Genomic DNA, 21,742 nt, shown 5'->3' with positions numbered 1-21,742 from the left:
GGGATGAGCTTTGATGTCCCTTCCAACCCAAAGCATTCTGTGATAAATACAGAAAACTAACAGGGATTATTCTTTGGACACTCTCAGAATGTCCTTTTATTAACTTCCCATGAGAAGAATACATGACAAGATCTCCAGAAACTTATCTATGATGCTTTTACTTGCTTTTCTAACTTATAGGTGCATTACTTGCTCCGGAGTGTTTCTGTAAATTCATGTTTTTGGCAGATGACTGCAGCAAGGTTTGAGGTTGCTGTGCCTTAGCTCTGCTCTGCATACTTGTGTGTGCATGTGGGAGGGAGTCTCTATTTTAAGGGAGAATCCCTTCCTTCCTGAAAGGACACTAATTATTAGTTGTTATCAAGTGATTTTATTGTGTCTGGGAAGCTGCAGAACCCAGCAGTAGTGTGGCTTGTTAAAACCCTAGTGATGTGTGAGAAATGAAGCACATGAAGGGATGCCCTGGCACAGATGGGAGAGAGGATGCTGGAGCTGCATTGTTTGGAATTGCATCCAGCTGCTGGGCTTGCAGAGGATGCAGCAGGAGGATTGCAGCACAGGTAGACAGAGCACTCAGCCAGGCTGAGCTGCCTGCAGTGCACAGGCTGGAGGCCCCACATTAAAACATTTGGCTTTATTCCCAGATGTTCCATTCCTCCAAGCTCAGCTGCACTCACAGGCACAAGAATTCCAGAAGGCAGCCATGCTGCCCAGCTCTTTGTTTGCCCTCAAGCCTGCTGAGGGTGACTTTTCTACCCCCCTTTTTCATGCCACAGCCCAGGCAGGGGGATCAGACAGCCAATTTAATCTGTGGGGAGTTTATTTTTTAACTGCTTCCAGTCACCCTTCAGGGGCAGAGCACCTGGAGCAGGCGGCATGCCCCCAGCTCCCTGGCTGCCTCCCTTGCCTCTGACCATCTCGCTGGTGTGCCACGCTCTGCAGTCACCCAGGGAGGGATTTGTCCCCACGGCAGGCCATTCCAAACTGGAGACAAGCAGTAATGCTGCAGCTGGCTTGGTCTGCGCTTGTGACTCTCTGTGCTTCTGGGGGTGACTCTGACAGTACAAGGTCTGCTCAACAATGGCCCTGTTGTCCCTGGATGGCAGAACAACACAGCCCTTCAGAGTACTTGGCCCTGGTGCTCTGCCTCATACCAGATGCTGGTGTCAGAGACAGAGTGGCACATCCCTCCTGAGAAGGGTGAAGCTTGTTGAAAAACTTCTCTGCTCCAGGTTTCCCACAGCAGAAAGGCATCCAGTTCTGGGAAGATAATAACTTAATAATTGAGTGGTACAGTGCTAGAAACAGCCCTGAACAAAGGAATCCCTGGGCTTTTACAGCCTTACAATCCACATGTCATTGCAGTGGTTGAGTACAGGATCTCCTGCTGTTCTCTGGCTCCTGCAGAGTCCCTGGGTGACCAAACACGCCCTGCTCAGCCCTGCAGGGCCCTGAGCCCTTGGTCAGGGGAAGGGTCAGTGTCCTCAGTGGCCATTCCCCCCTCCTGACACAGCCTGCAGGTCCCAGCTCAGCTCCCCTGGAGCACTGGAGGTTCCACAGAAGGCAGGAGGGCTCCTGCTGCTCCTGGGCTGCCCTGGCACAGCACAGGGCTCTAGGAGGGCTGGCATGTGCCTCACCCCCACTCTTTCACCTTCCTCTGCCCATTCCTACCCTACCAAGCCATGGTGTGATAACCCCTGCTTGGGGAAGCCTTAGTGTCCAGGAGAGGCAGCTCTGACAGCCTGTAGCAGAGCTCTGGGTGTCCATCCCACTGAGGGGATGGGGCTGTGACCAAAGTACTTCATGTCAAACTCTGTCACATTGGAGTGGGCTGAGTTTGCACAGCAGCATGCAGAGCTTTTGCATAGAAACATGAAACTGTGCTCATGGCAGCTCTGGATCTCTTGAGAAATCAGCTTTGTCCCAGCTGGCCACATCCTGTTCTTTTGAGACATTGTGGCAGGGAGACAGCATGGCTTCATTTTCTGATGACAGAAAAGCAGCAGAGCAGGGCACTCAGTGTGCTGGCTGTGTCCTGGCAGATGAACCATGCCTGGACCTCCAGAGCCCATAGCCACTCTGCTGGTTGGCAAAGGAGATTCCAAATGTTAACTCTCTGAACAGCAAGAAACATTGGTGCTGAAAGGAAAACAGAATGCGAGTGTGCTAACTTCTGTATTTCTTTTGGGGAAGAAGGAAAAAGACTACAGCTAATTCAGAAAAACTCCTGGATTCCTTCAGGGGAACTGGCTGCTGGGAGGGTTTGCTCCATGTTTCAGGGGGCAGCTGGTCACAGATATGCTTGGGAATGGGTAAGAGGCATCAGCCCAGGCCTTCTGGCATTCTTTCACTGGACTTTTCACTTCTGGGTGGTTCATGTGCTGACTCCCCGCAGAAGTGTCCAAGGCCGCTGTTGATGCCAACATCTGCCCCTTTTCAGTACCTGTTTCTTAGACAGGACAGACTGCAGCCACCAGTCAGGGCATAGACAGACAAATGTCATCACCAGCTGCCTATTTAACTGGTCCCTTGAATTCTCCTACCCTTCACTGGTTTCATCCCTTCCCCATCTTTGTTTTTTCCTCTAACCACCCACCCCTCATCATCCCTGCATCCCTCTGTCCCTCAGTGGTCTGGAGAACCTTTCCTGTGGCTCTCTGTGATGATTGTCACCCCAGAGCAAGGCCCTGATGGCTCTCACCACAGGGGTGACTGCACAGAGTGCTGTGTTTGTGAGATTAGATTATCTCAGCTCCTATCACTGGCTCTCTGTGTTCTGTTCCTGTTCTCTCTGCTCTGTTGTTTGTGGAGCTGGGCCCTTCACAGAATCACAGATCCCCTAAGGATGGAAAAGTCCTCTGAGATCATCAGGTCCCCCATTAACCCAGCACTGAACCATGTCCCTAAACCCCACACCTGCTCACTGTCTGGGCACTTCCAGGGACAGTGATTCTACAACTTGCCTTGGCAGCCTCTCCTAATGCCTCACAACCCTTCTGGTGAAGAAATTTTTCCTGATATTGCAGCAGTCTGTCTACAGGACCCCTCACTGGCTTTCCAGGGCCGTACTTTAGAAGCTGCATCCTCATGGTTGCCTGATGTGACCACCCACAGCTTTTTTCCTGTCCAGTGTCAGTCTGGCCATCACCTGGCTGTGCATGGCTCAGCTGGATACAGGAGAGGGGCTGCTCAAAGGGAATTGGACAGATTTGTTCATTAATGATTTGTCTGTTAGCATAGAAGGGAAAAACAACTGTGTGTTTTCCTGGGGGTGATTCCTGAGCTCCCTATGGTCACCGTGTTCTAGATGAGCTTTCTCAGAGCAGACACTGTTCCCATGTGGCTGTCCATCATCTTTGGCACCTGGTGAGAGCGTGGTGCTTCATCTCCCCCTTCTTGGTTGCTCTTTCAGTGCCAGATCTCTGCACCCTTGTCACAAAGTGTTGAATGCTGTCACCCCCTGAGAGCAGCCAGAGAAAGGAGCACAGGAGAGGGAGCAGAGCTCAGGCAGAGCAAGAGGCAGAGGAGGCTGACAGCCGGGCTGTCCTTTGCAGGCTCCTCTCACCCTCCTGCTCCCTTACCACCCCCCAAATCCCTGCTATCAAAGGCTTTTTATTGTCTCTTTGCTAACCACCCTCTTCAAATCAGGGCCCCACTCCCACTGCTCTTTCTCCACACTGAATCTCAATCCTGCCATTATTTTTATGCTTCCTACTCCTTACACCTGCCTAACCTGCCTCCTCAGTCAAGCCCAGTGATTGCTGTAGCCAGGCACTCCCTGAGTGCTGCTGTGCCAGGGAGTGAGCATCGTCTGTGGCAGGATCCGGAGCAGACCTGTGCCAGGAGCCCCACGTCACCCACCAGGGCCAGGCTCAGCTGCAGCTCCCTGCTGGGACCTTCCCAGTCTGGCACATGGCTCTGTGCACCAGGCACATGTTGGGAAGGGAGGGAGAGGGCTGAGCTGCACTGCAGTTACTCAGATTTTTTCCCTTCTGGTTTGACAGCACCTATTTTGAAGGGGTCAGGATGGGATTCACAGGTCAGAGGATTTCTCTTCCCACGCATTTTGGTCTCTCACACAGCGCTGAGGCAGAAAACATCACCCACTCCATCTCCTTGGGTCATGTACCTTCAGAAGCAGCTTGTTTCTCCCTCATTTATGGTACTGATGGAGAAAAATATCCTACTCCCAGAAGGCTCCTTCTCTGCTAACACAGTGCTTTTCATGTGCCTTACATTACAGCAAAGTGCTGGGCACATGCCTGTGCCACAGCCAGGGACCTGGGTGGGTGACAAGGGAGGCTTTTGGCAGCTGTGGGTCTGGCTGGGGACCAGGCAGAGCTGGCTGGGAAGCATGCACACTGTGTTCCAGAGCCAAACCAGACAGAGGAGTGCAGAGATATGGGAGAGCTGGCCACCCTTCCCTCCTGTCACAGCCACCTGCAGCTGCTGGGAAGGTGGCAGAGATGGCATCCAAGGAGACAGCTGTCATAGACATCTCTTTGTGAAAATCCTTTCTTAATATTTTTTTCCCCTTCTGAGAAGCTGAAGCCTCAGGAACAAAATGTAAACAATGGTTATCTGCTGCTGTGGAATGCAGCAGGTAGATTTTTGATTGGCCCATCTTAGTTGTTTATAATTAATGGCCAATCAAGGCCGAGCTATCTCAGATAGAGTCCAAGAGCTGCCTTTTGTTATCATTCTTTTCTAGTCTATTCTTAGCTAGCCTTCTGAGAAAACCTTTCCTTCTATTTCTTTGTAGTATAATGTTATATATATATATATATATATATATATATATATATAGTTATAATGTAATATATATATAGTAAAATAATAAATCAAGCCGTCTGAAATATAGAGTCAACATTCTCTTCCCTCATCCAAGAACCTCTGTGAACAAGGTCACAGACAGCAGCTGCAGGGAGATGCAGGAGTTATTTACGAAGAAGAAGGAGTGAAGCAGAGTGCCATAGCACAGAGGAAGCTTATTAGCACAAGGAGGTTTTTAAAACTGGGAGAAGTGAGAGCTGCCCAGCTAAAGTGGAATGTGGGGATGTGCTGGGCATGGTTCAGCACACAGCTTCAACCTCAGCACTCTGAGATGCTCCAGCTCAGCCCAGGAGGGGGACTGGCCTCTGGTGGCATGGGAGGATGGTGCCCAGAGCAGAGGGATGGCACTGCAGGGCAGGGCCACCCATGGAGGGTGACTTGTCCCCAGCAGAATGTGCCATCCTATTCAGCCCGAGGGGAGCTGTGCTGGTTGCCATGGCAACCAGGACCGATCATATGACCCGTTCCACTTTCTATATATAAGTCTGTTTCACACAGTGTGTGTGACTCCATGGAAACCAAATGTTGAGCAAGAAAGATTGCATAAAAATGAACAAAATACAGAATGACTCAAAGTATGAGGCACAGAGAGGCTGTGGGTAGGGCGGAGGGGTTTGGGGGTGCCTCAGGCCTTGTCCTGAGCCAGGGCTCAGGCTGGGACAGGCATCAGCTGGAGCCAAACACAGACCCCTCTTCTTTAACTGCACCATACAGCGCCCTTCTGTACCTGAAGGGGCTCCAGGACAGCTGGAGAGGGACTTTGGAGTGACAGAGAGCAGGTTTTGATGAGCTTTTAAGGAGAAATTCTTCACTCTGAGGGTGGGCAAACCCTGGCACAGGTTGCCCAGAGGAGCTGTGGCTGCCCCATCCCTGGCAGTGTCCAAGGCTGGGTTGGACAGGGATTGGAGCAGCCTGGGATAGTGGAAGCTGTCCCTGCCCATGGCATAGGGGTGGAATGAGAAGAGCTTTGAGGTCCTTTCCAGCCCAAACCATTCTGTGATTCTGCCTTTTCCGCACCAGGACTGACAGACACCTTTTCAAAGCTCAGTGATCATGCAAACTGCAGTTAGACAGAAAGATAAGCTCAGTGTTATCAGTGCAGAACAAGCTGTTCCCCACAGCACAGAGGCTGCTCTGGGGCAGATTCATCCATTCATGCTGTATCCTTGCATTGCTCCTTGCAGGGAGTTTCCCCTCCATGGTTTGCCCATTTTTCTGTCACCAGTGATCCTCCAGCACTGCTTGTTTGGGCACTGTGGCCTTTCCTTGTGCTGCTGGGCCTGCAAGTGTGACTGCACAGGTGGCAGCAGCAGGTGGCTGTGCTGATGCTGCCCTCCAGTCCTGTCCCACAGCCAGAGGCTCCTCTTCATTTGCATGCTCTGCTGGAATAGGATCACAAAATCACAAAATTTAAATTGGAAGGGGCTCTTGGAGGCCTCTAGTCCAGCCCCTTGTTCAGAGTTAGATCAGGTTGCTCTAGGCCTGAATTTGTGGTTTTGGGATTGTTTTGCTTTCCTTTCCCTGGGGCTGTGTGTTGGGAATTGCTCCTGGTGTGAGCACTGTGCAAGCCCATACATCTTCAGGGAGCTCAGCCTTGTCAACACACAGATGTTTCCTCCCTAGGATCCCTCTTTGAAGGAGAATGGGGATTTCCTGCAGTTTGAAAATGGGAAGTCATTTTCCTCTATTGAGCAAGGCAGAACTTGCCTCAGGGTCAAGTCATCATGGATTGAACTGATGTGTGTAACTCCCTGTTACCCCACTTTGCTGCATAAAACTCTCTTTGGCTTTTTTCCACCCCTGGAACAGAATCTCAATGCCAAGGGCTTTTCCAAAGGAACAGAATGAGTTGTGCTGCTGCTAACTTGATCAAGAACTCCAGGAAAGAAAAGGAGAACAGTCAGAAAGTCAGAAGAGATGGAGTGGGATAGGCACTCAGCACCTCCCTGCTGCCTTGTTCAGAGCTGGCCCAGCCAGCCAAAAATGTCAGAGCTCTGCCAGGCAGCCCCTGGCTGCTGCTCTTCTCCATGTGAAGCATCAAGGATGTCTGACTGAGTTGTCCTTCTGTCCTTCTCTTCAGACATGCTTCTAGACCATCAGTGTACAGCAGCACACAGATGGAACACTATTTATTTCCTGGTCAGGGTTGTGGCCCTCTGGGGTGTCTCTCTGCCCACACAGGTTGTTCTCTCATTGCCATCCCTGGCCCAGTGCGCATGGATGCGGGGAAAGAAGCAGAGGGAATGGTCAGGTTTGTGTGCTCTGAGCTAAACAGCAAATCCTTCTGTCTCTTGTCAGTGCTGCTGTGCTGGATTAGGGGAGTTAAACCCACAGATCTGTTGTTATTCCATGTGCTTGCCTCTGCTAACTCTCTCTCTCATCTCTCTTTGGTGCTGAATAGCACCAGTGCCCATTTGTTGCTCATTTCTGTTTGCTCTCTGCTGTGCATTTATCAGGAGAATTCCATCCCTGTGTTTCTGCAGGCAGCAGACAAAAACCATCCCTTGTCCCACAGAGCAGACCTGTTGGGTGGCTGGCTCTTGTATATTCCCCTGCTACACACAATTCTCATCCTAGGAAATCTCGTGGGAGAGAAGTGCTTGTGCTGTTGGATTTTGATGTTCTGTGAGACACTTTGATCCCTTTTCCAGCCCCCCAGCACAGATGGAGGAGGATTTCACTGGGGTCACACGTTTGCTGCTCACATTGTTCAGGTTTCCTGTTTCCTCGAGCTGTGTTGCAGACATCCTTTCTGGGTCCAGATCTGCCTGTCCACCACCATGGTGACACCAGCTGGTGACACTTCCAGCAGTGACAGTGAGGGGAGTGGCCTGAACGTTTCTGAGCTCAAAGGCTCTGTGGGAGTTGGAAGGTTTAGAAAGCAGAAGGGACTGCAAGCCCACCCAGCCTGAGCTGGGGCAGGGGTGTCAGGCTCCTGCCTTTTTCTCTTTATTGGAATACAGCAGAACTTCTAGAAAGAGGCACTTAATCTTGATGGAGGAACCACAAGAAGTGTACAGCTCCGTGGTAAGCCCTGATACTTATCCTCATGATTGGCAGATTCTTTTCAAGCTGAGCTTTTCTTCATTTTCCAGTCCCTGCCTGCTGCTCTCTCTTTGCTGGTTTGCAATGCTCTCTGCTGACACCTCTCCTCTCCATGCAGACATCCTCTGTTGTGATTTACTGTTCTCAGAAATTATCCTGGCAATAAATCCCCTAAAACAGGAACAAGAAATCAAAGTAACAGCCCAGTGTTGCTGATCTAAGGAAGAGGTGCATCTGCACATGGGTACCTCTAAGCACTTTCCTTGGCCCATGTGGCTGGGAGCAGGCGTGCCCTGCTGGGAGCTGGGTTTGGAGAGCTCTGGAGCCTGTCTGTGGCTGCTGTGCCAGATGTGGAGCTGTGCCAGATGTGGAGCTGGCCTCTTGGAACACTGCCTGCCAGTCACCTGTGCAGTCCCATGGCCCTGTCCTTGCTGTGTCCCATGCCACAATAACCAAAGCTTCTCCCACAGAGGTGTGCAAACAGGGTCCTGGTTTAGCTGTGCTGGTGAAAGAAGGGGCTGCAGATGGCCTGGCTGGAGCAGGGCTGTGTCTGCTGAGAAAAACAGAGCAAGAAAATCTCTCCTTTTCCTCAGATCTCCTGTTTTGGCAGAAAAGGGACAATGTGCTACCCACGATGGCCTCTGTGGCACTCTCATTGCTGAAAGGATGGCTTGCTGAGTGTGCCTAAATTATGTACTAATGCATTGTAATTATAATACCCAGGGCCATGTGCATCTATCCCAGATCTCATCATCCCACTCTATCTGTGCTAGAGCATCCTGGGCTCCTGCATGAAGAGAATAGGGCTTGTAGTGATATGGCCAGGGGGAATGGCTTCAAACTGAGAGAGGGTAGGTGCAGATTAAGACATTAAGAAGAAATTCTTTACTGTGGGGGTGCTGAGGGCCTGGATCAGGCTGCCCAGAGAAGTTGTGGCTGCCCCTGGATCCCTGGAAGTGTCCCAGACCAGGCTGGAGCTTGGGATAGTAGAGGGTGTCCCTGCCCATGGCAGGGGGGATGAATGAGATCATCTTTAAGGTCCCTTCCAGTCCAAACCAGTTGGTGATTCTGTGATTCTGTGAGGAAACCTGTATGAAGTCACGTTTTGTTTCTTCTTCTGTTCCTCCCCTATGGCATTTTCAGTTCCTCTTTCCCTTTAAAGCTGCTGTAGGAGTTGGAGTCCAAGTGTTGTTGGGAGGGGGTTGCACTGGGACCATTTAGGGGCTCTAACACAGGAGTGGTCCCAGCATTGAGTGGATTTTCCTCTGCAGCCTCCGTGGGGGGATGAGTCCTGCCTGACAGTGAGCTGAGTCACATTCCTGTCTCAAACAAAGGGAAGAGATCCACACATACTCCATGCTGTCCTGGTTTCAGCTGAGGTACAGTTAGTTTTCTTCCTAGCAGCTGGCACAGTGCTGAGTTTGGATTCAGTGTGAGAATAACGTTGATAACGCCCTGATGTTTTAGTTGGTGCTCAACCCTAAATGGAGGGCTCAGTGTCTTGTGCCAGCAGGAGCTGCAGAAGGAGCCAGGAGGGAGCAAGGCCAGGACTGTCCAAAAGGATATTCCACACCACAGAGCTGGGGGAGCTGGCTAGGAGGGGCTGAATGCTGCTCAGGGAAGGGCTGGGTATGGCTGTTCAATTGTACTGTGCATCACTTGTCTTTCCTGGGTTTTATTCCTCTCTCTTTTTGTTTCCTCCTGTTTCTTTGTTATTATCATCATTATCGTTATTATTATCATTATCTTTTACTTTATTTCAGTGATTAAACTGTTCTCCTCTCACGAATTTCACTTTTTTTTCTGGTGCTCCTCCCTATCCCAGGGGTGGGAGGCAGGGAGTGGGTGGCTGTGTAGTGCTGAGTTGCTGGCTGGAGCTAAACCACAATGCATGCACATAAAAGCAAACTGTTTCCTCATTGTTTGCAAGAGCTTCAGCATTTGGCAGTGCTGAGATTCCCTCTTGTCTGTCATTGATAGAGACTGCTGTGCTCACAGCATTTCTTGATTGGCAAAATCAAAAGCAAAGGTAGAAATATTATTAACCAAAAAAAAAGAATTAGCAACTGCAAAATGTAATGCTTGTGTGCTTTTTGAAATGATGCACATTTTGGCAGGGACTACAGCTGAAACATTTGCTTTTTATACTGTTTCCATCCAACATTTTCTGGTGTTTACTGTATACCATCCCCATCTGTCTCTTAGTTTAAGAATACAGCCATAGCACTCACCTGTGAAAGAGCTCTGCTTTTCCTGCAGTGCAGCAGAGACACATGGAGCACTCTGAAAATGTGACTGAAAGGATCTTGGGGCAATTCAGAGCTTCCCTTAAGCAAACTGCTAATATCTGTCCTGGCAGGGCTCTGGTGCTGACTGTGCAAAGTGGAGGAACACCATGGGCCCCTGAAGTGATCTGAGCTTAATGGTGACCTGCTTGGCACATGGAATCACTGTAGGGTCAAATTAAGGAAAAGGGGGAGTGGGAATGGAGGGACTTCAGTTCCAGAAGGAAAAGAAGGTGTTGGGTACAGAAACAGTGGGGGTGCAACAGAAATATGTGAAATCTGGATCTTCTGAAACACAACCCAGGGCTGGATTATCCCAGACTCCTCTTTGTGAGGTGCTCATGCACAGCAGAGATAGTCTGGAGTATCTTTGTTGTTTTCAAGGTCAGATATCCATGAAGGGAATATGATGGAACCAACCTGCTGCTGAATCCTTCTGGATCTGGTGCACTCCCCCATTGCAGAATTTACTTTTCTTCAGTGTGCTTTTGCAAACAGTAACAGGGCACCAATAATGCCATGGTGGAGGAGCTGTCCCAGCATTTGTTCCAGTACTCCGTGCCATCCAGAGGAGTTTACTGGGACAGAGTTTGGTTTTGTGGTTCAGGTGATGGTGCCCCTGTGAAATAAATTGTGACAGCACTTCCATGATCAGTGCTGTGACCCACTGGTGTATCCATGGGAAGGTAAAGGAGGGCCAGATGCCTGCCTCTCTTTCTCAGACGTTTGATCATTTCATGTTTTGCATTTTTCTGCTCAACCAGAGTAATTTTCTTGGACAGCTCCACGTGTTCTTGGGACATGAAATACAGAGGGGTTAATTTCTGTCCCAAAGGGTGATTTCTCCAGGGCAATGTTGTTTCCTGTTCTGTATGAAGCTAGCACAGATGAAGAGAGAAATGGACTGAAATTCTTTGGGTATATTGGAATCTGTAGAATGCCAAACCACATCATTTCCTTCCAGCTGTGTGTCTGGTTAGATTTTATGTTATCTAGATATTGACTTAACAGGTTTTTTTCTTTTTTTTTTTCTTTTCTCAGCAGAAACCCAGAAAGGCAACTCCTCAGCCAGGAGAAGACACCTTGAACGGGCACCTTCCCCCAGGCTGGCAGAGCTTCATGTCTCCCCAGGGCCGCAGGTACTACGTGAACACCTTCACAAATGGTAAGTGGGAGTGGCTTCCCATTGGATTTGGGTTCCCTCCAGATGAAGGAAGGAATGATGAATCTGACTCCATATTCTCAGAAGGATAATTTATTATTTTATTATACATATTATATTAAAGAATGCTATACTAAACTATACTAAAGAATACAGAAAGGATACTTAGAGAAGGCTAAAAAGATAATAGCGAAAAGTTGTGATTCTCCCCAGATTCTCAACATAGCTTGGACTTGATTGGCCAGTGAATGAAAACAACTGACACCAGAAAATCAATGAAACAATCATCTGTTGGTAAACACCAGTGAATGAAAACAACTGACACCAGAAAATCAATGAAACAATCATCTGTTGGTAAACAATCTCCAAACACATGCCGCATGTGAGCACAACACAGGAGAAGCAAATGAGATAAGAATCGTTTTCCTTTTTCTCTGAGGCTTCTCAGCTTCCCAGGAGAAAAATCCTGGGCAAATGGATTTTTCAGAAATGTGAATGGCACAGCTTTCCAGTACATGTTTCACCATACCAGCCCAGATCTGTTTCAGGAAATCATCTTGATAGTTGATTTTGATAACAAAAGTAGCTGCAGAGAAACATGATCCTGACACCATACCTGAAAGAAAATACAAGAAGATTATGATACTCTGTCATCTTGATTCTGATCATCAGAAGATATCTGAAACATTGACAAAAGACAGAGGGTGTAGAGTAGAAGTGCCCCTATCGTAAATGTTTTAGAATCTGAAACACTGTTAACGATACAATTTTTACCACATTCCCTATTTCCTTTGCATGGAGGTATTTATGTCTATATATACACATCCATGTAAAATAGTTTGATAGAACATCAGATACCACTAAAGCACCATTGGGCAAAACAGAAATGATGAAGGTCGCACTCAGCTTGTCCATGGAGATAAGGAAAGAAAAAACACATGTATTGGGACAGCACAGACAAAGCTTTCAGTCTGTATTTGTGTGTTCTATTCCCTGTCATGTTGAGAAGCAGACTGAACTCATGATCTTATCACCTGCTCAAGACCTGTCAAACTTGTACCACCTCCAGTTCACCCGAGACTCAGTGTCGACCTGCTCCTCTCATCGTGAGCTCACAGCAGCATTGCAAAACAGGGTCTTGTGACCAGCAAATCCACATTTCTGTAGCAAGAAGAATGCCAGAGTGACAGGAAGGAGAGGACAGTGGAAGCTGACCTTGTTCACAGGGAAGTTGGAGCCATCAGGAGTGGCCTCTGGCATTCCTTTATCTCACAGAGGAGAGCAGTGGGCACTTCATGGTCTGTTCAGGGGCTGATGTGTTTCATTGCAGAAGCTTTTGGCCCAGGACTTTGCTAAGTCATTATTTACTGGAGCTTGATGCACTCACATCTCAGGACTCTCCATCAAGAAAGTTCATTTCCATTTAACTCTGCCTCCATTTCCAAGCACAGTTTGCTCTGGCTGGTGGGCAGCATCCCCTGCACTGCTGGGGTGATCAGCGGATTTTAGATACCCATCCCCACTGCAGTTCAAATGCAGGGCAGGAGATGATTATACTCAGTTCTGAGCCATCACTGGGATGGACCCAGCTCACTGGGTTGAGGCCAGGTAAAACCAGTAAGAGGCAGAATCAGTTTCTCTTGTGATAAGAGCTCTTATCACAGAGACCCTGCCTCAGAAAGGTGGGGGACTGGGACTAAATTTCTCCATAATGTCAGTCAGTTTTGTATTTCACTCAGAAAAGTTACAAGTAATATAACAAAGGCCAATTGCCATATCCTGCCTGGGAGCTCAGGCCAGCAATCAGGAGATTTCTGATTCCTCTAGGAAGGGAGGGTAACTTTGGCACAGGCTGACCAGGGAGGCGGGGGAATCTCCGTCCTTGGAAAATCTCAGAAACTGGCTGGCCAGAGCTGTGGCTGATCTGCTGTTAGCAGTGATCCTGCTCAGAGAAGCTGGGCTGAACACTTCCAGAGGTCACTTCCATCCAGTCTTTCTCAGGAGAATGCCCAACCCACCTGTGGTTGTGCTCTCAACCATTGCAGTGCTGTGTGGTTCTCAGAATAACAGTGTGTGAGAAAGGGTGGAAGTGGGGTTTGTTTCTGTGTTCTGAGCCTTGCTGCAGGGATCACTTATTCAAGTTCTGTTTAGATGAGAATCTCTTCACCAGACTAATCCTAAAGCCACTTCCATCATTGAAAGGCTCTGGTGAGAGGAGGTGTGGGTCTGCTCATGGGGTGGGACTGCGGCTAAACATTCACCCAGCATCCAAGCAGGGTCTGTGGGAAGGAGACCTGTGTGAAGGAAGGCATTTCATTGATGGGAAAACAGCTCTTAAAAGCAACAAAGGCAGTTTGAAAGCTGACTAAAGGGAAAAACAAAGCAGCAACCATAGTTAAATTACGATGAGCTGCTGCAAAACTGTTTGCCAGCTCATCCTCAGAGCATGGTCATCAATGGTCCCTTGTCGAGGGGGAGTTTGTGCTAAAGGGAATCCTGCAGTGATCTGCCCGAGAATCCATTCCAGGCAGCATTTCCGGTGATGAATGGCATGTTGACATTGAGAGCACTTGTTCAAAATATAACTTTTAACTGGAGCTGGGAGGGAACACGGTGTTCTCTCCTGCACAGAACAGGCTCAGAATTCACAATCACTCTGGAATAGGAGGATGCTGTTCAGTAAAGATGCATTTAAGATCAGAGATTTCACCAGAAATAATTAAGTGGCAAAGACAGGCAATGGAACAGTTTACAGATGAAGACATTGGGGCTCTGGAGGATCTGAAGTTGAGTGAGAGCCAGCAGTGTTGTGCTAGTACAAACCAGCCAGCATTTTCCATTGTATAAATAGGAGTGTTGTCTGTGAGGCATGAAGTAAGCCTCCAACTTTACAAGGAAATTATAATGCCTCAGCTGGAATATTTTATCTTGTTTGGACTCTACACTTCAGGAAATATGTGAGTCAGCTGGATAAAGCCCAGGAGAGAGTAGCAAAAGTGATGGAAGATGTGGAAAACATAGCCTGTGGGTAAATGCTGAGAGATTGGGGATGTCTGCCCTTAGAAAGCAAAGATGTGGGCAGGGTTGTGGAAGCAGGCTTAAAGTGCATCAATTGCCATTCAGGAGAATGCTGTTTGCAATGCCTGTCACCACCAGAACATTTCAATTTCCACTTCAATTTTCATCTCTAGAACACATTTCAATTGCAGCCAGGACAGCTAACCCTTCCAAGCTCTGTTGGGAGTGAAGTGTGGGAGTGCAGAGTTGCCTGGGAGTCTGTATCACCAGAGCAGGTTATGCAAAACCATGAAAATTCATGGTTGGCCTTCTCTGGTATAGTGCAGGGGCAGTAGGACTTCCTGAAATCCCTGCCAGGCCTGTTGGTTTCAGTCTGTAAGGCCTCAACTACATGAAAATATTTATCAGTATAGAAACTGACAAATGCCTTCAATGGAAGTTGTTCTTTATTTGTTGTCTTTGTATTTCCCCAATTTTTACAATCATCATGTTTAACCAGGCTCTTGTCACTCATCTGCTGGTTTGCTTTTTCTGGTTGTCTGAGTCAAAGAATCTTAATGTGAGTTCAGAGGAGCATTTCATTTGAGCTTCTCATTTGCAGCTGTGCTGGATCTTCCCGCTGTGTTTTGGGGCAGGTCCTGTCCCTCCATGGACTGTCCTGCCCTGAGCTCTCCAGGGAAAGGCAGGATCAGGCAGGAATGTCCTCAGGCAGCAGCAGAGGGTGGGCTCCACACCACAGCATCTGCTGGGATGGCAGCAGGGAGGGACACAGCCTTTGAGGAAGGTCATCTGTGTACAAGATTTGGTGTGGTGGAGCTCTGTGCTGCTCCCCAGATGAGCCCTGTGTGTAATTCTGTGCTCTCCTCCTAAAGAAAAGAGGTGTTGGGTCACCTGTCTGTTCAACAGCTTGTCTTTCTGACCTTGCCTGGTGCAGCATCTTCTCTGCCTCAGTGCACAAGTGTTTTTTTGGCTTAAATTGTTTTATTGCTCTTGGTGCTTGAACTATTCAGAAGTGGTAACACAAATATCCATTCACATTCCTGAGGAGGGGAAGTGGGATTTTAGGGTCAAGTAAAATCTTCATTCTTCTGAGCCTTCAAAATACAGCAGATGCCTCCCTTCTTGTGAGGCACTACTATTATTGTCACCATTGTTTGCAGTGGTTAATGTCCTTCCACACTGGGATGATCTGCCTTTGTTGTACATCTTGACCCTGAGATTTGCTCAGTTGGTCAGAGCAGGGTGCTAATAATGGCAGGGTTGTGGCTTTGATCCCCATTTGAGCCACTCACCTTAGAGTCTGACTCCATCATCCTTCTGGGTCCCTTCCAACTCAGACTATTTTGTGATTTTGTGATCTTATCTGACTGTAACAGTATTTCCACCATGTGTTGTTGTGTGGTCTAATTTTCATTGTCTTTACAGAAAAAAAAACCCACAAAGAATTGGTTCTTAACTAGAAATAAATAGAATATATATGACAGTGTTCTTATGTGGAAGAAAAATGCTGGGAGAACCAGTAATGAAGGAATTGAGGTGACCCTGGAACAAACAGATGTGCAGAGGTGACGAACAGCACATTCCTGTCTGTCTCCCCTTGATATCCCACCAGACAAACACTCCACATTTATCATCCTTTAAAGCAGGTTCAATCCTGAAACCATTGTAAGAACCTCTGAGCTGGATACAGCCTGCACAGTGAAACCCAAGGCAATTTCAGTGCACCCAAGGTTTCCTGAGCATGGCCTTGTCACAGGAGGGATGAGTGTACACCAGTGACAAATACAGCTGGGTAATTCCTTGTGCAACATCCAGAGCCATCCCTGCCATGGCAAAGCACAAAGTGCCCAGAATGCACAGCCACTACGTGGTTAATGAGTTACTCAGTGCCTGTAGGAGGGGTTTTCAATTGTGTGTGGGTGGTAGATTCAGCAAGAAAATATTTCATTATGCTGAAGAAATTCTCTGATGGGCTGCAGCTGCAATACCTCTTGCATTAGTCAAACAATAGCACTGCAGCTACCTTGCCCATCACATTAGAGATGAGTTGTGTACTTGTGACACCAGTTTTTGTGTGGCTTACTGCCTTGCTTTCACAGCTGAGGCCAACTTTATGTGGTGTGTTCTTAATTCCAGCCTTTTCTTGTCTTTTATGTAATGTCCTTCCCATTTACTAAACAGCATTTTATTTCCTGGAAAGCAGAACTTCTGGTTTTGTGTTATCTTGATCGTAATTAAAGTCCATATATTCTTATCTTCACAAGCATCATTAGTGAAATGCTACCTGCAACAGAAGTTCTGGGTCAGTCCTGAAATGTGTGGCTGAAAGAGGTCATTTTCTTGGAAGTTCTCTGAGTTGAGGGGTTTTATTCATGCCTCACCAGCTATGGTCAGCTCCTGCTCCAGCTAAACTTATGAACTGCAGCTCAAAGATTAAGTCATCTGTGGAGACACCAAAGAGATGTCAAGCATTTTTATTACATGTTTTTTCTCATACAGTTAAAATGTTTCAATAACATTTCCCTCTGATACAGCTAAAGGGTGGTTATAGGAAGCTGCCTTGGTAAAGTGGCCTAAAACCTAGAAAAACAAAGCGTGTCTCAGAAAGTGCTGGAAATAGCATTATTATCCCTGCTAAGCCTTCAGTGAAGGGCTCCCTTTTGTCACATGGTGTTTGCAAAAGGAGGGGCATGGTGGATATCCCAGTAATCATTTTGAAAGATCAAGTGAGAGCTCTTGTCAGCAGCTTTTCCTGTGCTGTGGAGGTGGTGACAAGCACCTCTCCATTCCACGTGGACACAACAATTCAGGAACTCCTGCATGGTGCCTTCTCCATGGCTCCATAATGAAACTATGGAGCATTTAGCTCCAGAAATGGAACTACACGTGACACCATGCTGAGGTACTAAAATGAAAGGAATATAAGCACATTTGTGAGGGATTGTGCTGGTACATAAAGCCCTGATGTCTGGCTGATGATGAATGTTCAAACTGGAAAGCAGCTCCTTTGAGCTTAGAGTGTTGCTGAATTCATGGAAGAGGGACTAACAATTCATTCTTCAGCAGTCATGGTGTGATCACAAAAATTGTCTGCTTCAGGATATTCTCAGAACACAATTCCCAGAGTGTGTGGCTCTCTGACACATCATGTCATTTCTCATTCTGCCAAACAGGAGTGAACTTGCTCCCCCCAAACACCACAAAGGTTTCCACTTTTCCTCTGGTAGGAAATGTTTCTCCACTTCTGTGAAAACCCTCTCTGGTTCCATTGGCCGCTGGAGCTTGGATCTCATAATTGTTTTTCCTTTTACTACGTCATTGCAGTTTTAACAAGTGGTTTTCTCCTGCCTTGCTGTTCACTAACTCAATTCCACAGAGCCACAGAGTGGCTTGGGTTGGAAGGGACCTTGTGCCAGCTCCCTGCAGGGGACACGTTCCACCAGACCAGATGGCTCCTGGCCCTGGCCTTGGGGATCTCGCAGGGCTGCAGTACTTGTTTTTGTTCGCAGCCCTCCTTCACAGTCGAGAATTGTCTGCTGGGTCATCTCTCTCAAGGAAACTGCTGGTTATTCCTGACCCACACTGCCTAAATAGTCTAATTAGCGTGTGGCTGATCAGGGAGGAAGGACAGAACTTGTTGGTGCTGGTCTGCCAGTGCTAAGTTGCACCCAGAGTGCAAGGCTGCAGCTTGACTGGAACATCCTCTGGGGAAAACTGTGGGGGATGTAAAATCTGGGCCAGTATGGAATCTGTCCTTTAAGCCATGATCACTGTTTTGCCACAGGGTTACAAGCAGCCTTCTGATTTTCCAAGCACCAGGATTGTGCTGGTAGTCCCAGACAGGACTGTGCCTTTGCTGGATCAGACAGTGCATTCTCTCTCAACAAGCCTTCTCTTTGTCTCTGTAAAAAAAAAAGCCATCTCCCCCCACTCACTTCTAATCCCCACTCTCACTTCTAATCATGACTGAGCTGCAGAGAAATCTGTAATGTCACAGTTTTACCTTGGTAAACGTAGTTGCTTCCAGTAGATGGCATTCCAGCCATGCAGTCCTGATCCAGATTAGTTCCTGTCCTTGCTTGAGCTGCCACAATAATCCCTGCACAGAAGGAGGTTTTTTTTCCTCCTAATGCTCAAAATAAATGGAGTTAAAACACTCTTGTTCATTTCCTACCTAATTAAAGATGTTTTTTCTATTTAATGCATTTTATAGCATTGGGTTTTTTTCTTTGTTTTCCAACGTGCTTAACTCCAAAGTCATTTTATTTTGGAAAATTTGTCAAGACACTGCATGCTTTGGATTGGATTCACAAATCTGCTAACGGCTGGGCACTGCTCTTTCATGTGTGAATTTTCTGCCCTCAAGTTATGTGTCTGGGTCCTCTGTGTGGCACAGGGGAGGAATGAGGCACAGCAGCTCCACAACAGCCAGCAGGCAGAGCAGAGACCAGTTACAAGGAGCAGCTGGTGATTGTCACAGAATCCCAGAACATTCTGAGTTGGAAGGGCCCCCAAGGATCATGGAGTCCAGCTCTGGAGTGAATGGCCCATACAGGGATCAAACCCACAACCTTCATTTATTAGCACCATGCTCTGGCTGACTGAGCCACAGCTCTTTAACCAATTAATTACATTTCATATATATTTGGTGGGTTTTTAGGTGCATTCCTCTGCAGGGTCTCAAAAGTGCTGGAGACAAGTGTGAAACCCCCAAGCCAAATAGGAAGGTAGCTTGTTTTACTGCTAACATCAAAGTCAGTGCTGGCAAAAAAACATTTCTTCACTGACTGCACTGGGGCTCAGCATTAGTGGGCATCACAGTCCCTTCCCACAAATCTCAACTCACATTATTAATTAATCAACATTTTAAAATAAAAATAATCTACAAGACACCTGTGTCACGGACATATTTTCTGAAAAATCCTTTCACTAGGATTTTTTCTCCTGAGAAGCTGAGAGGCCTCAGAAACTAAATTTAAACAAATATTATCTGCTACTGTGGAATGCAACAGGTGCATCTTTGATTGGTCTCATGTGGTTGTTTCTAATTAATGGCCAATCACAGTCCAGGTGTCTCAGACTCTCTGGTCAGTCACAAGATTATGTTATCATTCCTTTCCTTTCCTTGCTAGCTTTCTGATTAAATCCTTTCTTCTATTCTTTTAGTATAGTTTTAGTATAAAATTTTCTTTTTATCATAAAATAATAAATCAGCCTTCTGAAACATGGAGTCAAGATTCTCATCTCTTCTCTCGTCCTGGGACTCCTGTGAACACCACCACACACCTGGGTACTGTTATTTACCTTTGCCTTACAGTAAATGGAAATTAGAATTTATTTAACCATGCACTTGTGGATTGTAAGCCAAGACAAGCTGACTCATAAAAGACAACTCTTTGCATTTGATTTTGCTTCTGTTTAGTTAAGACACTTCTCAGTGCTTCTTTATTGACCTAGCATGGAATTTATTTACTTACTACCCAGTTCACAAAAACAAGCTAAAATTTAAATATTCCCTTGTGATTCAGCAAAGCTTCTAGTTCAGGTTTTGCACTTGTAATGGAAGAAAAAGCTCAAAGTATTTTTCTTTGCAGTCAGAAGCATGCTGTGGCTTAGGGAGGGGGTGAGAGGGGAAGGATGGGGAGTGCCAGGGCATGTACAGGTGTGTGGGTGGCACCTGCTTCCATTTGGGATCTGTAATCCTGAGTTCTTTCTGAAATAAGGAACCTCACACAACCCTTGAGGACACTTCTGTGCATATATATACACACATAGACATTTATATGCATATAAATACATATATGTATATACATATGTGCATAAATCTATATGTAAAAATAGTTTTTTTACGGTTCTTGAATCATATTAACATCCTGCTTGATGCCTAAATAAGCACTGACCCAGGACAGGAAGACTTTTTTGCCCTGAGAGAGGTGTTCACTGCCAGCTCTAAAATCCTCAAGGGCTCTCCTCCATCACTTCCTGACCATGTTCATCCAGAATATTGACACAGGTGCAGGGTTTCAGGCTTTGGCAGAATTAGATGGTTGCTGATTGGGATTTGGGAAACAGCAGTTTCAAATGAAGCAACCAAAGTAGTCCCCAGACTTTTTTACTTGCTAATTTTCTTATTATGACTATTATGACTTGCTAATTTTCTTATTGATACCATCTGGCAATCAGTTTTGTTTAGTTGATTGGGAACTGAGATGTGCATTCAAAAGGAATGGTTCCTTGGGCTTCCTGGCTGGACTTCTGTGGATGGTGCTGCTCTCACTCCACTGTCTTCTGCTCACAACTTCTAAAAAGTTTTGCACTTAAATCTTCTGTCTTCAGCATGTGGTCAAAATCAATTTTCCATTTGCTGAGAAAAGGAGCAGAAAGGTAAAACTACAGAGCCAACTGAGGGGGGAAAGCAGCAACAGCAGCCTTTGGAGTGTCACAGCTGGTGTGACAAACGCTTGCATCTTCCAGCTGCTAAGTGACTTGAGTGGAAAAAAGGAAATTTTCCAGGGAAATAATTTTTTTGGGGGGAAAAAAGGTGCCAAGTCTTGTGTGTATGGCTGAAAGCACATCTGTGAGTCACTCACAGCTGCCTTCCATGGAGAGAGCAGGGGCAGAGGCACTCTGTCCCCAGGCTGAGGACCAAGGCTGGCACCTGGCAGTGCCCACAGTGGGCTGCAGGCAGTGCCCAGGCTGGGCTAGCTTCAGTGCAGCTGGAAAGGCAGCCAGTGCAGCCAGGTGAGTGTTCCCAGGCAGTGACCTGGAAGAACCAGTGATGCAGCTTCAGCCTGCTCTGTCTCCACCCAGCCCAGCTGGCAGCTGTGGCAGGAAGAGATGAGGGGAGAGAGGAAGGGCAGGGAGGTGCAGGCATCTTCCTCACAGGGTGCGAACCTGGTTCAGAGGGCAGTGAGGGTCAGACCACTGGTATAAACTCTGGTATGTGTACCAAAGCCTCCATCAGCCTGACACTGGTGTTTCCCTTCACAGAAACGACGTGGGAGCGGCCGAGCAGTGTGCCGGGCACTCCCAAGAGCCCTGTGTCACAGAAGAGTTCTGCAGGTACTGTCTGATGCTGTGCCTGGCTGAATCTGCTCCTCCACCATTCAGCAAAGCAAAGGAGAGTGCTGTGATACAGTGGGAGAGAGACTTGATGGACATATAGAATCATGGAATGGTTCAGGTTGGAGGGGACCTTAAAGATCGTCTCATTCCACCCACCTGCCATTGCAGGGACACCTTCCACTGTCCCAGGTGATGGAATATGCTCCAAGCCTGGCCTTGGACACTTCCAGGCATCCAGGGGCAGCCACAGCTTCTCTGGGCACCCTGTGCCAGGGCCTCACCACCCTCACAGATTGTCTCTTAATCTCTGATCTCAGTCTATCGTCCCACAGCT

At 47.4% G+C, this 21,742-nt stretch overlaps 1 protein-coding gene across 3 annotated transcripts in view; it reads left to right on the top strand.

The window, feature by feature from the left end:
- The window catches only part of GAS7 (growth arrest specific 7), an 80,128-nt gene that overhangs the window by 20,752 nt on the left and 37,634 nt on the right, over window positions 1–21,742 (top strand). Inside the window, exons 1-3 of one of the 3 annotated variants that reach the window (XM_074555196.1) lie at window positions 7,740–7,860; window positions 11,205–11,328; window positions 21,334–21,405. In XM_074555196.1, the coding sequence (XP_074411297.1) occupies window positions 7,828–7,860; window positions 11,205–11,328; window positions 21,334–21,405 (229 nt within the window). In that variant the 5' untranslated portion in view covers window positions 7,740–7,827. Of the gene's footprint in view, window positions 1–7,739; window positions 7,861–11,204; window positions 11,329–21,333; window positions 21,406–21,742 lie in introns of those variants that run through there. The other 2 variants (XM_074555195.1, XM_074555194.1) reach the window with 2 other exon arrangements.

The sequence above is a fragment of the Zonotrichia albicollis genome, chromosome 19 (genome assembly GCF_047830755.1).
Source record: "Zonotrichia albicollis isolate bZonAlb1 chromosome 19, bZonAlb1.hap1, whole genome shotgun sequence".
Classification (NCBI taxonomy): Eukaryota; Metazoa; Chordata; class Aves; order Passeriformes; family Passerellidae; genus Zonotrichia; species Zonotrichia albicollis.
The sequence above is the reverse complement of the archived record's forward strand: the minus strand, read 5'-3'. Positions and strand labels throughout refer to the sequence as shown.